Raw genomic sequence first — 20,445 nt, 5'->3', positions numbered from 1 at the left:
TGTATAAGCTTGCAGTCCCAATTCCCACCAGCAGTGTAAGAGGGTTCCCCTTTCTCCACATCCTCACAAACACTTGTTGTTTCCTGTCTTGTTATTTTTTGCCATTCTAACTGGTATAAGGTGGTACCTCATTAGGATTTTGATTTGTATTTCCCTGATGGTTAGTGATGTTGAACACTTTTTCATGTGTCTGTTAGCCATTTTTGTGTCTTCTTTGGAGAAGTGTCTATTCCTGTCTTCTGCCCATTTTATGCCCTCGCCATGGCAAATATATGGCCTGCTGCATGCTGTACCGTGGGGAAGTGGTGCCCAAAGATGTGAACACCACCATTGCCGCTATCAAGACCAAGCGCACCATCCAGTTTGTGGATTGGTGTCCCACAGCTTTCAAGGTTGGCATTAACTACCAACCCCCCACCGCGGTGCCCGGGGATGACCTGGCCAAGGTGCAGCGGGCCGTGTGCATGCTGAGCAACACCATGGCCATCGCCGAGGCCTGGGCCCACCTCGACCACAAGTTTGACCTGATGTACACCAAATGGGCCTTTGTGCACTGGTACGTGGGCGAGGGCATGGAGGAAGGAGAGTTCTCAGAGGCCTGGGAGGACCTGGCCGCCCTGGAGAAGGATTATGAAGAAGTGGGAACAGAGTCTATGGATGGCAAAGATGAAAGTGAGGAGTTCTAGGGGGTCCTGGCCCCTGTAATGCCTGGTCTCTCTACCTGGTTTTGTATTTCTCATTCCACTGTTTCCCTAACCCCCTACCAATACAGTCAGTGTTGCAAGTGAAAAAAAAAAAAATTATTTTGGGGGGTGTTGAGTTTGAGAAGTTCTTTATAGATCTTGGATACCAGACCTTTATCTGGTATGTCATTTGAAAATATCTTTCATTCTGTAGGTTGCTTCTTAGTTTTGTTGACTGGATAAAGAAGATGTTGTTCATATATACAATGGAATATTACTCAGCCATCAGAGAGGATGAATACCCACCATTTGCATCAACATGGATGGAACTGGAGGGGATTATGCTAAGTGAAATAAGTCAAGTAGAGAAATACAATTATTATATGGTTTCACTCATATATGGAGCATAAGAAATAGGGAAAAGGACTACAGGGGAAGGGTTGGGAAACTGAATGGGAAGAAATTAGAGATGTGGGCAAACCATGAGAGACTCTGGAATCTAGGAATCAAGCTGAGACTTATAGAAGTGAGGGGGGTGAGAGGACGAGTTAACTGGGTAGTGGGTATTAAGGAGGGCATGTGTGGTGATAAACAGTGGGTGTTACATGCAACGAATGAATCATTGAAAACTAATCAAGAACTAATGACATACTACATGCTGGCTAATTGAACATAATAAAAATAAATAAAAGAAAATAAACTGACTTAGTAAATAATTTTTGGCCAATTCACACAGATATCACAGTTCTTAACACATGAAATAAATTGTGTTCCCCTAAATTCCTATGTGAAGGTCTAACTCCCACGACTATATTTGGAGCTAAAGCCTTTAAAGGAGATAATAAAGATTAAAGAAGTGTCCTTATTAAAAGAGGAAGTAGTACTAGAAGTGTGTACACAGAAAGAAAAGGCCATGTGAGGGCACAGGGAGAAGGTAGCTGCTTGCAAGCCAGTTAGAGAGGTCTCACCAAAACCTCACCCTGCTGGCACCTTGACCTTGGGACCTTCAATCTCCAGAACTTAGAAAATAAATTTCTTTTGTTTAAACCACCCAGTCTGTGGTATTCTGTATGATAGCCTGAGCAGACTACTACAACAAGCTAAAATATTTTTTTTTAAATATTTTATTTATTCATTGGACAGACAGAGATCACAAGTAGGCAGAGAAGCAGGCAGAGAGAGGAGGAAACAGGCTCCCCGCTGAGCAGAGAGCCCGATGTGGGGCTCAATCCCAGGACCCTGGGATCATGACCTGAGCCGAAGGCAGAGGCTTTAACCCACTGAGCCACCCAGGTGCCCCAAGCTAAAATATTTTTAAAAGAAGTGGCAAGTGCCAATAAAGTCAATACGAGGTCTTTAGTATGATGAAAATATTTTATCCAGAAGCTGGGTTCCATCACTATAAGAAGACCAGTGTTTAATTTCATCAAGCTCTGACAAAAGGACTCTTCAGATTGGCCAAACCAAGTGCTCTCAGTTTAAAGGTTTTTATATGGACATTTTCAAGGATTGACTCACTCACTTTTTTTTTTTTTTTTTTTTTTGCTTCTGTGGTTGACCAATTTTTCTTCTGGCAGATCCATTCTTCATATTTTTAAATACAATTGACAATTGCAGTTTGGTTTTACTTACCGGAGGCCCACTATATTTTTCTAAGATGACTTGGCTCATCTTTATTCAAATATATTCTATATAAGTTGCACAGTTCAATTTACAGAGAAAGGTCTCAATTCTGTGTGTCTACTGGGCAGTCAGGAGCTCAAGATGAGGGGAGGGGCTACTAAATACCTACCCAAGTAAATTTTCCTCTTATTTGGACTTCCATAAAAGATCAAAGAAAGGGCATGGGAATTAATGATATAGAAAACCTTCTTAGGAAAACAGGTGGCAGACAAAGAGTATTGTCTCAGTAGGCAGAATAGCTGATGAAGAGGGAAACTTCACCTCATGACCACAATGAGTAACTGAATGTTTATGCTTACTAAAATGATGCACTGGCATCTGTAAGATGTGGCTCAACATCCTTTTCTGAATTCAGATTATTTTTTCCCTAGTCAGTTTTCAATTGTAAGTATCTATTATAAATAAGTTAGTTTTAAATAAGCTATTTCTAAAAGCCCAAGGAAGTATATTTTTCACATTTCTTTTTATTTGCTATGGTAAAAAAGGAAACCTCTGTCTCAGTCACCATGATTATTAAGTCATTTCTCCACAGGTTTCCAGGGACCCTCTGCTAACTAATTTCCATTTTCAGTTGTTGATGACTATATTCATTCAACTAGAGTGATGGAGTTTCTTTTCATTGGTTTTAAAATAGGGTCTTTTATGGAAGGTTTTTGTATATCACTGTTGAAGGTGCAGTATGCCATTTGCTTTTGTTAAAAGTTTCATTCAGGTTATATATGACTGAAGACACCTGGATAGTGAGTTCTCTCCTGAATTCCTTGGGTTTATTACTGGGGGAATGTAGTCTTCAAGTATCACATAGAGTGGAGGGAAATAATATTTCTTACTAATAATTATCATCTCTCTATCCCAAATTCTTTGCACAAAGTACATTATAATGTTATTCCCATTTTCCAGATGAATAAACTGAGAACCAAATAGGTGAAGCATATTAGTTTGGGTATAGAATGGCATGATGAGAATTATACTAGCTTCCTCCATTAAGAAATGGAGACAACAGGTTTTAATCCCAGATCCATCTGATATAAATCTATGATAGACAGTCTCCCAGGGATTTCCATTTTAACACTGAAAATCTTGCATCCTATAAATCCTGGGCAAATTAAGACAGTTGGTCACCTTATCAAATTCTAGGCTCTTTTTACAATACTATATTTTTGGTTTTATGGCTTTATCCATAGGTCAATAAATTTGCTAAATAAAATATTTTTTAAAAAATATTAGTATGAAATAAATATTATTTATCATGTTAACTATTTTTCTCCTCTATGTTTGCTTATACACAGTGATATTTCTTATAATTAGTCATGTATACTGACTTTTATTGTTTCCAAGAAAGAGAGTGTTCAACAGGGAATAAGGGATTATTTCTTTGTCTATTTCAAGTTTAGTTCCTCTAAGAAATTGGAAAGCCTTTAAAAAACACAATATATTTGATGCTATACCTGATGATATATAAATACAAATTTATATTCTCAAACGTGATGATGGTGATGATACCTAAAATATGTTGGGCACTTGCTATATTGCAGGCAATTTTCTAAGTATTTTACAAAAGTTGTGTTACAATTTCTGTATGAATTGTGTACGCTTATTTTATAGATGGGAAAACTAAGGCACAGAGAGACATTTCAAGTTCATAGATATACTGAATGGCAGATCCAGAATTCAACCTTAGGCAGTTTGGCCCCAGACTCTATGTTCTTAAGTACTATACCCTGATAAATAGAAAATGATAACATTGATTGTATACAGAGAGGTTGATTGCAGAGGAAGGAATGAGGAATTAGATGCCAGTATTTCCTTAAGAAGATGGCCAATAACTACTCAGTCTTTTAGGGACTAAGTCTTAGGGAAAACCAAACGAACAAACAAACAAGCTATGTTTAAAAAGAATCTGAGAGAAGAGTGTATTTGTGCTCCATTTCCAAGTAGATCCTAGATAAGGCAAGATCCCAGAGTAAAAATCATTCCGTGGTTAGTCTAAGAGTTTATTTCTAAGATAATTGGGGTCAATTAGAATTTGGCTCATCTATGCATAACAAAAACCCAAAATAAGGGAGACTTAGACAAATGGGAGCATTTTATTTGCTTGTTTGTTTCTTTACTCAAGAAGTTGAATTTTAGTAGCCCCATAATCATCAGGTAACAAGTTCTTTATTACCATCCTTGCCATGTTTCTTATGCTCCAAAATGACTACATGAGCCATCACATTCATATTTTTAAAAACAAAAGAGATAAAAAGAAGAGCAAAAGAACATGCTCCCTTTCAAAGTCCCATCCAACAACTTCCACAAATACCTTAATTGTCCAGGATTTAGTCACATTGCTACATTTGGTTGTAAGAATGAAAAGAAGCAAATTTTCTTCTTAGGTATATTGCTACTCCTAAACAATATAAAAGTACTTTAACATTGATAAGGAGAAAATAAATATTGTGCACGAACTGAAAGTTACAATCGTTAGTTCCCAAGAAACAGCATGACCCAATAATATTGGGATTCCTGAATGCCAGATGATCCAAAATTAGATAAAATGTGTTCGGACTCAGAAGATCCTAAAGCCAGGAGAAGGTACAATATAGCACCAATCTTCATAAGAGATGAAAATGAACATGTTGAGAAATGATCTTCCCTTATATGTGATTTCCCTTCCCTTATATGTGTTTAAACCCTCCTGTCATCAAATACCTCTTAAATCCCTCAAAAATCAATACAATTCTAGGAAAAGGGTACAGGAGCCCCAGCTGGGCTGAAATTCATTTTATTCCATCATAACCAAATGGGGTGGAGAGATTCATTTCAGTTTAAGAATAAAGGTAAATTTCTTTCACATCTAGGATTGTAGACCAAGATTTGTAAAAATTACATGTGTAAGTGAAAGGAGGGATGAATCATTACGTGTCAGTATTAAGATTGTGTGTAGAGTCAGATGAATATTTATGAAGCCCTTTGATGCTGTTTGATTATATTCCAGCCTCTTCAGACCCCATGAGTGTTGCCTTAAGTACTTTAGCATATAAATAAGCACTTTTATTAAGAATTAGCATGCATACCTTTGAGTTCAACTGTGTCAATTGAGTAGTTGAATTGTATTAGTTTGTTGGAGCTGCCATGACAAAGAACCACAGACTGGGTATCTTAAACAACAGAAATTCATTTTCTCACAGTTCTGGAGACTTAGAAGTCTGAGATCAAGGTGTTGGCAGAGTTGGTGTCTTCTGAGGCCTTTCTGCTTAGTTTGTAGATGGCTATCTTACCCTTGTGTGTGCCCATGATCTTTCCTCTCTGGGCATCTGTGTTCTAATTTCCTCTTCTTATAAGGACAGCAATTATAATGGGTTAGGGACACTCTAATGACCTCATTATAATTTAATTACTTCTTTTTAAGAAAATTAACATATAATGTATTATTTGGTTCAGGGGTACAGGTCTGTGAATCATCAGTCTTACATAATTCACAGCACTCACCATAGCACATACCTTCCCCAATGTCCACAACCCAGCCACCTTATCCACCCACCCACCCCCAGCAATCTTCAGTTTGTTTCCTAAGATTAAGAGACTCTGAGAAACAAACTGAGGGTTTTGAGGGGAGGGTGGTGGGGGGTTGGGAGGGCCTGAATGTGGGTATTAAGCAGGGCACATATTGCATGGAGCACTGGCTATGGTGCATAAACGATGAATCTTGGAACATTGATAAAATAAAATAAAATTTTTAAAAATCCAAGTTAAAAAACTAAACAAACAAACAAAAAAAGACTCTCTTATGGTTTGTTTCCCGCCCATGTCCCATCTTTTACTTAATTACCTCTTTAAAAACCCTATCTCCAAATATGGACACATTCTGAAGTTCTGGGGTTGGAACTTCAGTGTATGAATTTGAAGGGGACACAATTCAGTTCTTTTTTTTTTTTTTTAAGATTTTATTTATTCATTTAACAGAGATCACAAGTAGGCAGAGAGAGAGGAGGAAAGCAGGCTCCCTGTCAAGCAGAGAGCCCGATGCGGGGCTGGATCCCAGGACCCTGGGATCATGACCTGAGCTGAAGGCAGAGGCTCAACCCACTGAGCCAACCCAGGTGCCCCCACAATTCAGTTCTTAACACCAACTTTGCACCCAAAGGATCCTGTGCTTATTAGACTATCAGATAGCCCTTTATAACCATGGAAAGCCCCAGGGTTATCTCAATCAGCCAGCATTATTGTTTGAACACCTCTATGTGCCCTGTGTTAGGAGTTAAAGAATTATAAGACTCCACCAAATGCAGAGCTTCTCATTAACTGCAGTTTCTGGATTTTGAAATTCTGCACAAGGCAATCTATTCTACCTGCTTTCATTGAAATGTATTCTTCTGTAGAAGTAGGGAAGGACCCAAATATGTAAATTATAAATGAGCCTAGTGCTTAAACATAACAAGTATGTAATAAATATACATGGTGTGAGTAAATGTAAGAACAAAATATTGCTGTTAAAATCCCTTGCAATTGAGTCTAGTTTGTGATATTTAGTAGTTGTGTAACCCTGGTTCCTCATGTTACATCTTCTCTTTAAAATGAGAATAATCATTATTTATAAAACTTTATTAAATAGCATGCCATATGACAAGAGCAATTTTTAAGCTCTAATCATACTATACTGTAGTTATTTCTGGAAACTATATTAATATTAATTATATATTGTGATTTGTAGGGAAAAGAAACACCCTGTATATTTTCATGCATGCTCATTTCACTCACAAAAGGCCCCCCCAATACATCAGAGACTTCAGCACAGCTTTGTATGATATTACTGTCATCTTTCTTGGTGGGGTTGTGGAGCACAAGAATTATATTCCTTTAGAATCTGTAGTGCTGGTCAACTTCTCTCTTTGCCCAATTGACTCAGGGAAGACTGGGTGAGGGCTTTTCTACCTCTGCTTTCTAAGTAATACACACATTTTCAGGCTCCTGAAATATCAGGGGATTACTGATGTAGCAGATAAGGAAGATGGCCTATACATGAAATAATAAAAAATGTTCCTATATCAGTTAGGTTTAGGTTAGGTTATGCTGCTGGAACAAAATAATCCCACGTCTTAGCGGCTAAAAAGAGCTTATTTCTCACTCAGACTACATGCCCTACATAATCAGGCAGGAAACATTTTTCTTCTGTAGTCATTGAAGGTTAACCTAAGGGGCTTTCCATCGATATACATATCCACCAAGAGTTTGGTGAATTGAGTAAATTGCACACTGTATCTTACTGTATTTGCCAAGAAGTGACATGTTACTTTTGTTTAAATTTACTGTGTTAAAGCAAATCACACAGCCATGCCTAACTCCTACCATGTACCTGGAAAGGAAATGGAAATAGTTGAACAATAATAATATCTATAACTTATTAGTTCATTTCATCCTGTCCACACGATGAAAGCTTACCATGTATCAAGAAATGGTTTAAGCACTGAGGATATAGGAGTGAATATATATACCTCTAGCTTCATAATGTTTTAATATCTTAATACTTATATAGCATGTCATAGATATGCATATAATGGATAATATCAAAACAAGAAACATGGATAGAGATAGGCAGGAGCATTCCTGATATTCTTGCAGAACACTAAGGTAAATATGACTTGAGAAGAGTGATAAAGGGGGATGGTAAAGGGTGAGGTTAAAGAGGTAATGGAGAGGAAGAATATATATATATATATATATATATATATATATACAAGGCCTGGTTGATCATTAGAAAGATTATGATTATGAATGAGATAGGAACAAAGGGTCACATAACCAAACTCACATTTTAAGGGATCAAAACTTGGGAAGAGAGCAAGATAGAAACAGAGAAACCTGTTAGAATTTCATTTTTCAGGGTGAGGAAGGACAGGAACATGGACCAAAGTAGTAGCATTGAATGTGGTAAGAAGAGATTAAATTCTGGATATTTGAGGATAAGTCCAATAAGATATGTTATGGCTTAGCTTTCAAATAAGGATTTTAATAGAGTCTTGGTGAAAAAGAAAAATAAGGCTAACAAAAGACACTGCTGCACATGGGAAAGCTTGAATGATGTGGATAGAGTTCTCTCTTGTTAGTAGAAAAAATCAGGATAATCTAAATGCTATTTTCTCCTTCACTTCTCCACATTTTTTGTACTCCAATATGATTGTTACTTCTATTTTAGTCATTAAATTACTTAACTTTCTCCACAGGTAAATAGAGAATATCAGAAGCAGAAACTATTTCTTTCCTTCTCTACTCCCTTCAAAGCCTAAAACTTTGGTTATGAGAGAGATATGCTCAAAGAAGACATTAACTAAAGGGAATACTAAAAGTGGAATCAGAAGAAAAGATTTCATATTGTCCATTATGAAATATGGTCCATTATGAAATATGATAGAATTCTTTGCTTATGCTGCCTTGCACCATTTCCTTTTCATGGTTATATTGCAACTATTTTATGAACTATTGGTATTAAACTATAGGTCCTTTAAAATTAGATTAGTTGCTAATATCTACCTTTTTTCTTCAACTTATGGCTAAAATCTCAGGGTGTACAAAACAAAAAGCCTAGGAAACTTATATAATTCTATCTATCTATTAGGAATGCTTCTGGACATAGATAAATAAAAACAGACCCACTACGTATTCTCAGCATCCTATGGCACACTTTTAGTCTTGAGAGATGCACCTTACCTTCTAAAATTGTACATATACACAATAACTGTTTTTTTTTTTCATAAATATTTGTAGTGTACCAACTATCTACCAGAGACTATGGTAGGTACTAGGGTTATTGACACAAACAATCCAGACACTGGCTAAGTAAATTACAAGTGTTACTCATGTTACCAAAGTGAGTGTAAAGAGAAATGTATAGGAGTCCAAAATGTGGTTCAGGCAATAAAAAGTGATAAATCTTTAAATTTCTTAGATCAACTTATGATGGAAAGCTATAGTTCACAGACTATAGCTTATGGGTCAGTTGTACATTTTTATAGATAGATTTTTATTGCAACACATCTTTGTCTATTCTTTTAAGTTTTCACTGTAGGTACTTTCCTGCCATAATGATGGTATTGAATAATTATGATAGAAACTGTAAAGATTAACAAGGTTGAAGTATTACTATGTAGCTCCCTAAGAAAGTGTTTGTTCACCTCTGGTCTATGCAATGGCAATGACAACCACAGGAATACTCATAACTTTTAAGGGTGATGTGCATGAAAAACTATTCTTCCTGGTTTTATTGCATAGAGCTGGCATTGGCAACAAAATCTTTATCTGATTGACTCACAAAAGCAAGTGCAACAAATGAGAGCATTTCTCTATGCTGGCTTACAGGAAAGTATTAATCCTAAGGCACTATTTTTGTATAAGGCTAAAAGAGTTTTCCTAAATGTGTGCCAGTTGGTTTATCCCTCATTCAAAATTGTGAGAAAAAAACATACAGAAGCTATCTCCAGACCCAACTCTTGATTTATTAAATTTGGCAACTCTTGAGCTCATGTTTAACTTGTCATGACAATAAAGTTATTGAAATTGAAGTTGAATCAAATTGACAGATACCAAGAACTAGAGCTAAACTGGCCCAAGTACATTTTTTATTTATAGGATTCAGCATAGTGTATTATATTGGCATGTAATGAAGAACAAAAATGTTCCCAAACTGAGAGGCAACCTAAAACAGAATAGCAAATTGACCAGAAGTTGTCTACTCATGAGGATTTTACATAGAAAGCAGGATCAATGGTGTGCCTTGGAGATCATGATGCAATGACATGGTGACTATTATGGGACAAAGAACAATCCTCTCCAAAATGAAATAAAATTTGTAGACTTTCTGTCCAAACATAGTATTTTAAAGGAAATGTCAATGACCAATATACATTCCACTCTTTTCATGTTTCTAAAGAATTTCTTTCACCTGTCCCATACAAATAATTCACAGTAAGTTTTAACTCCTTTATTCCCTTTTAGTATCCAACCGCATTTATTGGATACTATTGAGTATATATATATATATATATAGAGAGAGAGAGAGAGAGAGAGAGAAATATATACTCAATATATTATTGAGTATAAACTCAATGGATTTATTATTTGAATAATCTCAGTAAAAGTATCTTTAAAGATACAACCTAAACAGAGAAATAATAAATTATAAAGTATTTGTAAAGCAGACAATATAATAATACACAGATGAAATCATACAAAATGTTTATAAAACATGTAAAAATGTGGGTTTTCTTGACCTATTGGGCTGATTATTGGTTAAAGCTGCTCAGAAGAATTTGGTAGGAGTGAGCTTCAAATGGGATTTAGAAGGAAGAACTTAAGACATTTGCAAGAGACCCTAGATCAAAGGTTGATAAGCCATAGTCTAAGTCTGACCTAGACTTGCTATCTATTTTTGAAAATAAAGTTTTATTGGAATGCAATCATGTCCATTTGCTTAGGTATTGCCAATTGTTGCTTTCATGCCACAGTAATAAAAGTGAGTGATTGTAGCAGAGTTGGTATAGCCTGCAAACCTAAAATAATTTATAATATGGCCTTTTAAGATGGCCATGAGCTGGTTTGCTACTCTGCCTTAGAGGAGTAGGATGCTAGAGGCAGAGACACTGACTGGTGAGAAGCTTTTATATTTTATCATTTGTAAAATTATTGGGACATGGGTATTTGTATTTAGCTTCTTTTAGTTATTTCTGGTGTAAGGATGGATATAAATCAAAATTAACATATAAGATGATAATCACATAACTGAAACTTGATTTTCTTATTTGAAAAGTTGAAATGATATCACCTGTAAACAGATCTTTGAGAGGATTATATGGAGAAAACCCTTTTCTCCTGAAACCTGGCAGGGTTATCATCTCAGAGCTGGCATCCCCACTCTCACTGAGCTGGGAATATCAAGCTGTCATTTTGCTGAATCAGGGTTTACTTACAGAAATATTTCTAAGTTTTCCAATGTTTTAGCACATGTTTCTGAATGAGGAATCAGAGTTCTCTTACATCATTCTTCAGAATTTAACTTCTGGACTTCTCACATTAACCTAAGTGTGAATTGGAGTTTTAATCTGTGAAGGTCTCATTGTAAATGTAAAAGAGAACCTCAAATATTTAACATTACTTCAAATATGTCCTAAACCAGCTTAATATTTGTTGGAAATGGAAAAATCATATTTTGATCTTTTTTTCCAAAATTTGAGAGAAAACTTTTAAAAAAAAACTACGTTATCTACAAAAATATTCTAAGTGCTGCCATGCTATAAAGTCCAGCTGTGAATCTAGTCCTACCTCATGTATAATGCACCAAATACCAAGCTTCAGAATTTAAAGTAATTTTAAGAATTATGGATGGAGATGAACACATTTCTCTTTAAAGGTTCTACTAAGTTGAAACTCATGCAAATATGCTGTAGACATCCACATTCTTACATTGGAATTCTCCTACCCCTGTCTAGGATCTGAAATGTGTTGCCTGTTTTCAAGTACTTTCACATTATTGGCTTTATCCCTTAATCTGGTTTGGGACACAAAGTGAAAGTTCTTCCTTTTTTTTTTCCTTATAGAAAGTTTGAGGTTTAACAGGTTAAGGCACTATTTTAGATATATATCAGAATTGCCATTAATGCTCAAAACTTTTGCAATGATTCTATAGTTCTAGGGAAGGCAAATTTCACCTTGCTTAAAAAGTTTTCTAAATGTTTAAGTCCATAGATATATATCGATATCTATATAGATGTAGATATCTATATAGATATCGATATATATCTTCATACCTCTGTATCTTTACCAAGAGAGGGAGGGAGAGAAAGAGAGTTAAAGAAATCACATTCACTCTCTGCTATGCTAATGGTTATGCTCAGTATTCTTTAAAAGGATATTTCATGGATTATTCTTCTTTTTACAGTCACAGCAGATGTAGGACTCAATGCTTGTGTTAAGAAAGATGTTACATATTCCTCAATTCATGGAAACTTCAAGTTTGGAAAACAGAGGATTCTGGTTAATATCTCCAGAGACCCGCAGGGAGTGTCACGCTCCATAAAATTGTTTATGCATTTATATACAGTGCATGATCATCATCTCTTGGCAAGAGGACACAAGTTAAGCACCTTCCATATATAGCAGGGAAACCCCCTTCGGCAAGGAAGTCTACCCATTGGCATGCACAAATTATACTAGCTTTAGTTCTACTATGTCAAAAGGAACACTCACCATGCTTAATGAGAGGCATTGGATTAATGCTGAATGTTTTCAGCGGGAAAAGGAATGTTCAGATGCTTGGGAAAACAAGTCATCTGGAAGGAAGGGTGAAGGTCACTTACTCATATTGAAAAATCAATTATTTTGATGGCAGCAAATAAAATCTCCAATATGCATATGGGAGGGTGCATATACACGCACACACACATGTGTATTGAATACAAGCATATATTTTATGTACTTTTGCTGCCACTCATATTTAATTTATAAAGCTGAGAGAGTAACACTATCTTGTCACAGATGACCAGTCAATTATTCAAATAGTCTTTTCCTCCTTTTCAAAGAAGAAGGCTTGAGAACATGATTGTGTCTGAATATATCCCAAGAACCCCCACTTTATGTGTCAATTTGATTGTTCTTCATATTAATTTTTTATATATCTACTAAGAGTGTTCTGAATTGGCAACTAAGATGGACCAAACAAGAAGCTATTGATTTCATATTCAAGGTATTCTTATTTTATAGACTCAGGGAATGTAGGAAATACTTTTGTCTTAAAGAACATTTTTGAAAGTATCTATTAAGGGGAATTTTATTGTCAAATTCCAAAACTGACTTAAAGATATATTTATGCTCAGAAAAATCCATTTCTTTGTCCAGCGTTCCATGATGCCTATAATTTCCACCCTGAGCATCATCATCCTTTTAGACTGTAGCAGTTTTTAGAATTCCTAACAGTATGTGTCTTGTATAAAGGGAAGACATTAAGAGTTGTGCCTTTGTAGACACTATTGAGTAAATTGGTGTAACTAAATAGTCTGTTTGCTAAAGAAATTGCACAGGGCATGTAAGTTTTGATTGATAGTGGGGAGGATGCATTTATTCAACCACTTATTTATTCAGGCATTCTCTATTTCTTTATCGAACATGATTTATTGATATTCCACTATGGAGGGTTTATAGGAGACACTAATTGCTAATCTTGGGTCTAGTGAAGGCAGTGGCACCATAGGAGGCATCCCAGTGCACAAAGCATAGATGAGTTTAAAGTCAGGAATGGAATGGTTAAGAACCATGAAACAAAAAATTGTATCAAAGGGTCAAAATCAAGTTCCACCTCTGTCTTTCCTGTGGTTTATCCTGACCACTGATTGCATCATTAGAAAATGTGGCATTAAGAGACTATCTAATGTCTTGAGACAACTTTCGTGGTGGTGGGGCACTAAGGGTAGCATTGTTTGCCCAGGAATGCACACCAGGGCTTCTTGCACAGTAGCTACCTGCTATGGTCCTCCAATACCCCTTTACTGTTCTAGGTTACAAACCCAAGCCAGAATCTTAACATTAAAGCCAATAAGATGATTCTTTAAAGAAAAAAAATGTCAAGAAACCCAACATACCTTTAAAATAAGTACAGTGGTCCTGTAGGTGAGACTCTCCTAAGTCAAAGCCAATATCCACACAGCAGCCTACAAAATTCTCATGATCCATATGCTCTACCCTCCCACATCCCCTGTTCTTCTTTGAACTCAGCTCTCTCCACTCATTACAGAACAAACACTATGAAGACAGGAGCTGGGGTGTTTATAGTACCTAGAACAATGTCTGGCAAAGAGTAGGCACTCAGCGCATGCCTTAAAGCAATGCATGGACAGTTGATATGTTTAGCCTCTCTCTCTGTTAACTGTTTAACTCTCTGAGCCTCAGATCCCTTGTTTATAAAGATAAGAACCATACTGCCCATCTTCCAGAGAAGATAAGAGTATAAAAAAGAATAACACACATGAAGGATCTGGCAATGTCCTACATGAAGTCAGTACTCAATAAATTTTTGTTTTGCTTTCTGTCCTCTTTTATTATCTAGATGTAATAATAGTAGTTGATATTTACCATATTGTTACCATATCTCGGCTCAGTGCAGAGCACTTTATAAGCATTGTCTCATTGAATTTCTCAGTCCTGTGAGCTAGAATCTATGCTATTCCCATTTTATAAATGAATATTAGAAAAGATAAAAACAATTTTTCCAAGATCACACAGTCAGTAAGCAGTGAAATCAAGATGCAAATTAGGTTTACCTGACACCATAATCTCATACTTTGTCTAAGCAAATTGCAGTAGGAAATACTTAATTGCACTCTTGAGTTTGAATCATGGCATGTGTAGATGACTAATATATTGTTCATACTCCAATAAGTGGGGTATATAGGTGTCCCTAACCAATGGACATCATAGTCCATTTATAAGTTTGCTTGGTTGCTTAATCATAGGATAACTTAAATTGCCTGGCTCACTTGACAAGTTTCACCTGGCTCATTGGACCATCTTCATAAAACTTCATCCCTGACTCTAAAGGGTTCATGTAAAGGTCTTCATAATATATATAAAATAGATTTATAACCTACAATTGATTACTTACCTGCAAGGACCTATAATATAAAATCATATTTATACATATTATATTACATATAGTATATTTTTGAATTCTCAAACCAACCCCATTACACAGACATTATTATCCCCATTTTACCAAGGTCATTGGATGTTGGATTTGCCTGAAGCTACACAGCTAGTAAGTAGCAAAGCCCTTAAGAAACTATGGAATCTGAATTTCAGCAACTTATTTTCATAGGAGTTAACATAACTCAAAAACCCAATTCAGTCTGACTGCTATGCCTGTGTTCTTAACCATTACATTAAACTATAAAGTACTATATAAATGTGAGGATTTATTATGCCTTTTCTTATACCATTATTCCACATGGAAATTTCTGCTCTGGAATGCCTTCATAAGAACTTTAAGTTCCCATCTACAGGAACTCTCTTTGCAATCAATTATTCAAGGAATTGAGTTGACAATTGCTCTCCCAAGTATTCAAAAATAGAGGCCAAAAATGACTTTGGCATAACAACCCAAATAATCATCAAGTGTCTATCTGACCACTTTGGCTGAATGGAGAGGCCCTTAGCTGTGAAGTAATAGGCAGTTCAGATAAAGCATTTAAATGGGCTGTCTAAATCTCAAAGTTGGCAATCTTCCCAAAGTGGAGTGCCAAGGTTCTGACCTCCTTCCTGGGCAGAGGGGAAGGTTGCAGGCTCTTCTCTCATTGCTGATGTTCTCAGTTGCCAAGGGTGCATGCTTGCCAGCTTCCGAATCAACTTCTGGTCGAGAATTGAGATGGTGGCCACTTCTGTGGAGTGAACTAGGCATCTGGAGAAACAGCATTAATTTCGTTAAGCTTCTTAAAAATAAGTTAGAAGCACTTGAACATCCATACACTGTGTATGTGATCAGTCAGCTGCACTTTAAAACCAATGTTATCCTTCCCTTAAAAAATTGTTCCAACATAGTTGGAAAATTTTTTGCTTCTCCTGAATGATAATTTTCTGTTACAATCTCCAAATGAATTACTCATTGCCATTTTTCCCATTGTCTTCTACATCTACTACCAGTGCCAGCAATATTCTATGATTTTAGAACAATTTAAATTTCTTATTGAGTTTGGTGTGACTCCTGAATGTATTCATCATTATCTTTTTCAGTTTGTAATGTGTGTCACCTTTATGGAATGTGTCCACCTGTGTAGACACAAGCTTTCCCTCTCAACCCCATAGGCACTTCTACACTGTGTCTCACAACCCCACCACAGGACAGTATTACTTCTTTGGGGTACACCAACAGCAAGATCAAAGACACAATGAAGTGACATAAAGCTATAAGCCACCAGATTCGTGACAGCATCCAAAAGTTTGGCAGGAGGGCATTGTTAATATTTGAGAAGATTCCTTGCTTTTTGGCAGGAATTCTGCCCACAGCTTTCCAATTAGCATGCTTTATGGCTGGAGAGAAGCTGGTTTCTCAATTGTAAGTACCTTGTCTGACTGAAATCTTATTCTGCCAGATAAATTGCAAAGGAATTTGTACAACTTTACCCAGACTCCAACTTAACCTCAAGATTAATATGAAAACAGGGCCCTCCCTCAAGTCTTCTTTGAGTACTTTTGAGAATTTCCTTCATTATGTCTTCCAAATGCTCTGCTTTACTAATAGAACATTAAATAGTATTCTTACCAGGAGGGGTGAGATGGAAGTCTCAACTAAATCTTCTCAGAAGGAAGATCTACATTGTGACATTACAATAGGGAATGGAAGCAAATTACTTACCATGACACATCATTCTTACTCTCTGCTTGCTATGAGTTGAAATATAATTAATAGAATCTGAGCTGAACAGGACTAAACTTTAACTTAATACACAAAACCTTGACAGTGCCTTTTCAATTTTATGATTTGTGCTCTCTGGGGAGAATCCCCAAACATCAATAGGGAATTTATCTGGGGATATTTTCTTGTTTGAAAATATTTTTTAAATATTTATTTATTTAAGAGGGAGAGAGGTAGATAACAGAGAATCTTAAGCAGATTTCACTTTGAGTGTGAAGGCCAAAGTTGGGCTCTATCCCATGAACCCGAGTTCATGAACTGAGCTGAAATCAAGAGCCAGATGCTTAATCGACTGCATTATCCAGGTGCCCCTGAAAATATTTTAAATATTTGTCTGAGACTCCGCAAGGTCTTATCCAGAATGGCTTGTGGCTTAAGAATGTTCTTGACTTCTTGTTGCATGAAAGGTGTCCCAAACGTCTCCCATTAAAGAGGATTTTGTCCTATTTAATGTGACTTTTCACCACCAAACTGCTTTTAGTAAAAACCTAGAGACTAACACTTTAGTTAATCTATATTTGCAACATGTTGGTAGAAAACCTTATTTCCCTTGTGATATTTATGCTTTAATTCAAAAATCAGAAGCAAAAGTATTTTTCTGCATTAGTGCCATACACACACACAAAAATCTCTTGAGATGCCTATCAAAACAAGTATCCATCATTCTGTGATTAACAACTTTATCACATACATACCATGCTTTGAAGCTAAGATGTATCTAACAGCTTCATTTAATTTTCTAGTTAATGTTGAGTATTGATAAAGCAGTTGTTACTCATACAAAACACATAAATCCTCAAAGTATATAGGGTTCATAATAATTATCATATTGTGTTTCTACCACTGTTTTATTATTAATGATTGTTAAAATAACTTTTTTTTCACATGAGAAAACAAGGTATATTATGGTAATAGTAAGCAAACCAATATCTCTTTGACAGACATAATGCCAAAGTTAGATTTTTTTTTTCTAGATTGTTTCCATCCTTTCAGTTATAAGTCCTTCAGAATCAGGACTAGTTAGACTCTCTCTGGGCACAAAACTTAAGGAGGTTCCAAAAAATACTTAGCAATGAAGATCAATAACATTTTATAATGATATTAAAAAAGAAAACTCATGGGGCAGCCACTATGCAAAATGGTATGCAGGTTTCTCAAAAAGTTAAAATATGCTGAGTGAAATAAGTCAAGCAAAGAGAGTCAAGTATCATATGGTTTCACTTACTTGTGGACCATAAGGAATAATACGGAGGACATTGGGAGATGGAGAGGAGAAGTGAGTTGGAGAAATTGGAGAGGGAGATGAACCATGAGAGATTGTGGACTATGAGAAACAAACTGAGGATTTTGGAGGGGTCAGGGGTGGAGGGTGGGGCGAGCCTGATGGTGGGTATTATAGTGGGCACCTATTGCATGGAGCACTGGGTGTGGTGCATAAACAGTGAATGCTGGGACACTGAAAAGAAGTAAAATAAAATGGAAAAAAAAAGTTTAAAAGTTAAAATAAAACTATGATCCAGCAATAACACGTCTGAGTATAAATCCAAGGGAATTTAAATCAGGATCCCAGAGTAGTATCTACATTTTCATGTTCATTGCAGCATCGTTTACAATAGCCAAAATACAGAAATCACCTAACTGTTCATAGATGAATGGATAAAGAAGATGTATGCATGTGTGTGTGTGTGTGTGTGTGTGTGTGTGTGTTTTCACACATGTATAATAGACACAATGAAATGTTATTCAGGCATGAGAAAGAAGGAAATCCTGCCGTTTGTAACATAGATGAACCTTGAAAACATTATATTAAGTGAAATAAATCGGACACAAACTAATACTATGTGAAATCACTTATATGTAGGATCTTAAAACAAAAACAAAAACAAAAACCATAGAAATAGAGGCTAGAGGGTGGTTACCGGGGGTTGGAGATAGGGGAGCTGGGGAGTTTGTCAAAGAGTACAAACTCTTTTTTAAGAGTTATAAGATTAATAAGATTAATTTAAGATTAATTTAAAGTTTATAACTGGTGGGGATCTAATATACAGCATGGTGATTATAATTAATAATGCACTAATATATACTTGAAAGTTTCTAAGAGAGTAGATCCTAAATGCTGTCACCATAAAAAAGAAGAGTTAGTATCTGGGGTACCTAGGTGGCTCAGTCAGTTAAGCATCTGACTCTGGCTCAGGTCATGATGTCAGTGTTCTGGGATTGAGCCCCACATTAGGCTCTGTGTTTCGTGGGAAGTCTGCTTGTACCTCTCCTTCTCCTTCTGTCCTTATCCCCACTTGTTCTCTCGATGATGTCTCTCTCTCTCAAGTAAATATAATCTTTAAGCAACAACAAAAAAGGAGGAGGGTGGTGGAGAAGAAGAATGAGGAGCAGGAGGAGGAGGAGGGAGTGTAGGAGAAGGAGAAGAAACAGTATGTGATCTGACAGAGTGTTAGCTAATGCTATTGTAGTAATTATTTTGTGAAATGTAAGTGTATCAAATCAACACATTGTACACCTAAAACTTACATAATCTTATGTGTCAATTATCTCTCTTTATAAGGCTGGAAAAATGTATTTGCATAGTAAAAAAAGGCAAAATTAATGCCAAAAAAGTATCAAAATATCAAAATTTTAAATCAAGACAGTTTAGAATTACTGATTTTTCCTTAACTCTTGCATTTCTTCATAGATCAATGTCAAATGTTATTTATATTATTTGAGTAATAATATTTTTGGCCTTGATGTCACACTGATTTTTAAATGTTAATTCGTTTTAACCCACTGAGCCACCCAGGTGCCCCTTGTTAATTCGTTTTAATATGTGATTCTCTGTCTTCACCTAAATAGGAAGCTACAAGCAGCCAGGAATTCTGGGTGTACTTCTCTAATGCAGTAGATTGCTTATCATTGAGAACTATTTTGCTCTCTTTAAAACTACATTAGGACAAAGAGAAGAACATACCTCCTCTTAAGAGGTTACTTATTAAAATGAAAAAGTCACAGAGGCAGCAAGGTATAGAAAAAAGAACAGTAGCTTGATGATTAATTCTACCTATGAGACCTCAGGCAAGTTACTCAACTTCTCTGGTCCTCTATTTCCTTACATGTTATGTAACCATTCTAATATTTACCTTGTTGGGTGACTGAGAATTAAATGGAATAACCAGTATGAAATGCTCATCCTATTGCAGACATTGAAGAATTGTTCCTCTCTTCCTACTTAGCATCCTCTCTATCTCATTTTTGGATAATTTAAGCTTTTGACTCCAAGAGCCCAACCAAGGAGGTGATCATTCTTGTCTACAAAATGTCTTTGCAATATGTTATATTCAAATGTTAGCTCTGCCTCCCTACCTTTCCTGACACTGAGCAACATCCCTTCCAGGGCTGTCTAACCTGGGGCATACACCAGATGGCAGTGTCCCATTGAGGACAGGATTCTCCTGGCCTTTCAGCTCACTGACCAAGTGACCAGTTGCTTGGCCATATCTCTATGCATGTTACAGGTCAGTAGCATTAGCCTTGGGGCCTAGTTGATGTTCAATGTAAAAATAAACACTGGAAAATCTCTGTGCATGTTCTATTCCCCTTCAACTGAAAAGCATTTAATTTACAAGGTCAATTGGAAGAGGTACATATGTGATG

General features: G+C 36.2%; 1 protein-coding gene across 1 annotated transcript; it reads left to right on the top strand.

The window, feature by feature from the left end:
- The first annotated feature begins 245 nt into the window (after positions 1-245).
- Positions 246-686, top strand: LOC122889538 (tubulin alpha chain-like). Its single transcript, XM_044224778.1, has one exon. The coding sequence runs from the start codon at positions 273-275 to the stop codon at positions 684-686; it is 414 nt and encodes a 137-aa protein (XP_044080713.1). The 5' UTR covers positions 246-272.
- The last annotated feature ends 19,759 nt before the right edge of the window (positions 687-20,445 follow it).

The sequence above is a fragment of the Neovison vison genome, chromosome 11 (genome assembly GCF_020171115.1).
Source record: "Neovison vison isolate M4711 chromosome 11, ASM_NN_V1, whole genome shotgun sequence".
Classification (NCBI taxonomy): Eukaryota; Metazoa; Chordata; class Mammalia; order Carnivora; family Mustelidae; genus Neogale; species Neogale vison.
Note: the sequence above shows the minus strand (reverse complement) of the source record. Positions and strands in the feature narration are given on the sequence as shown.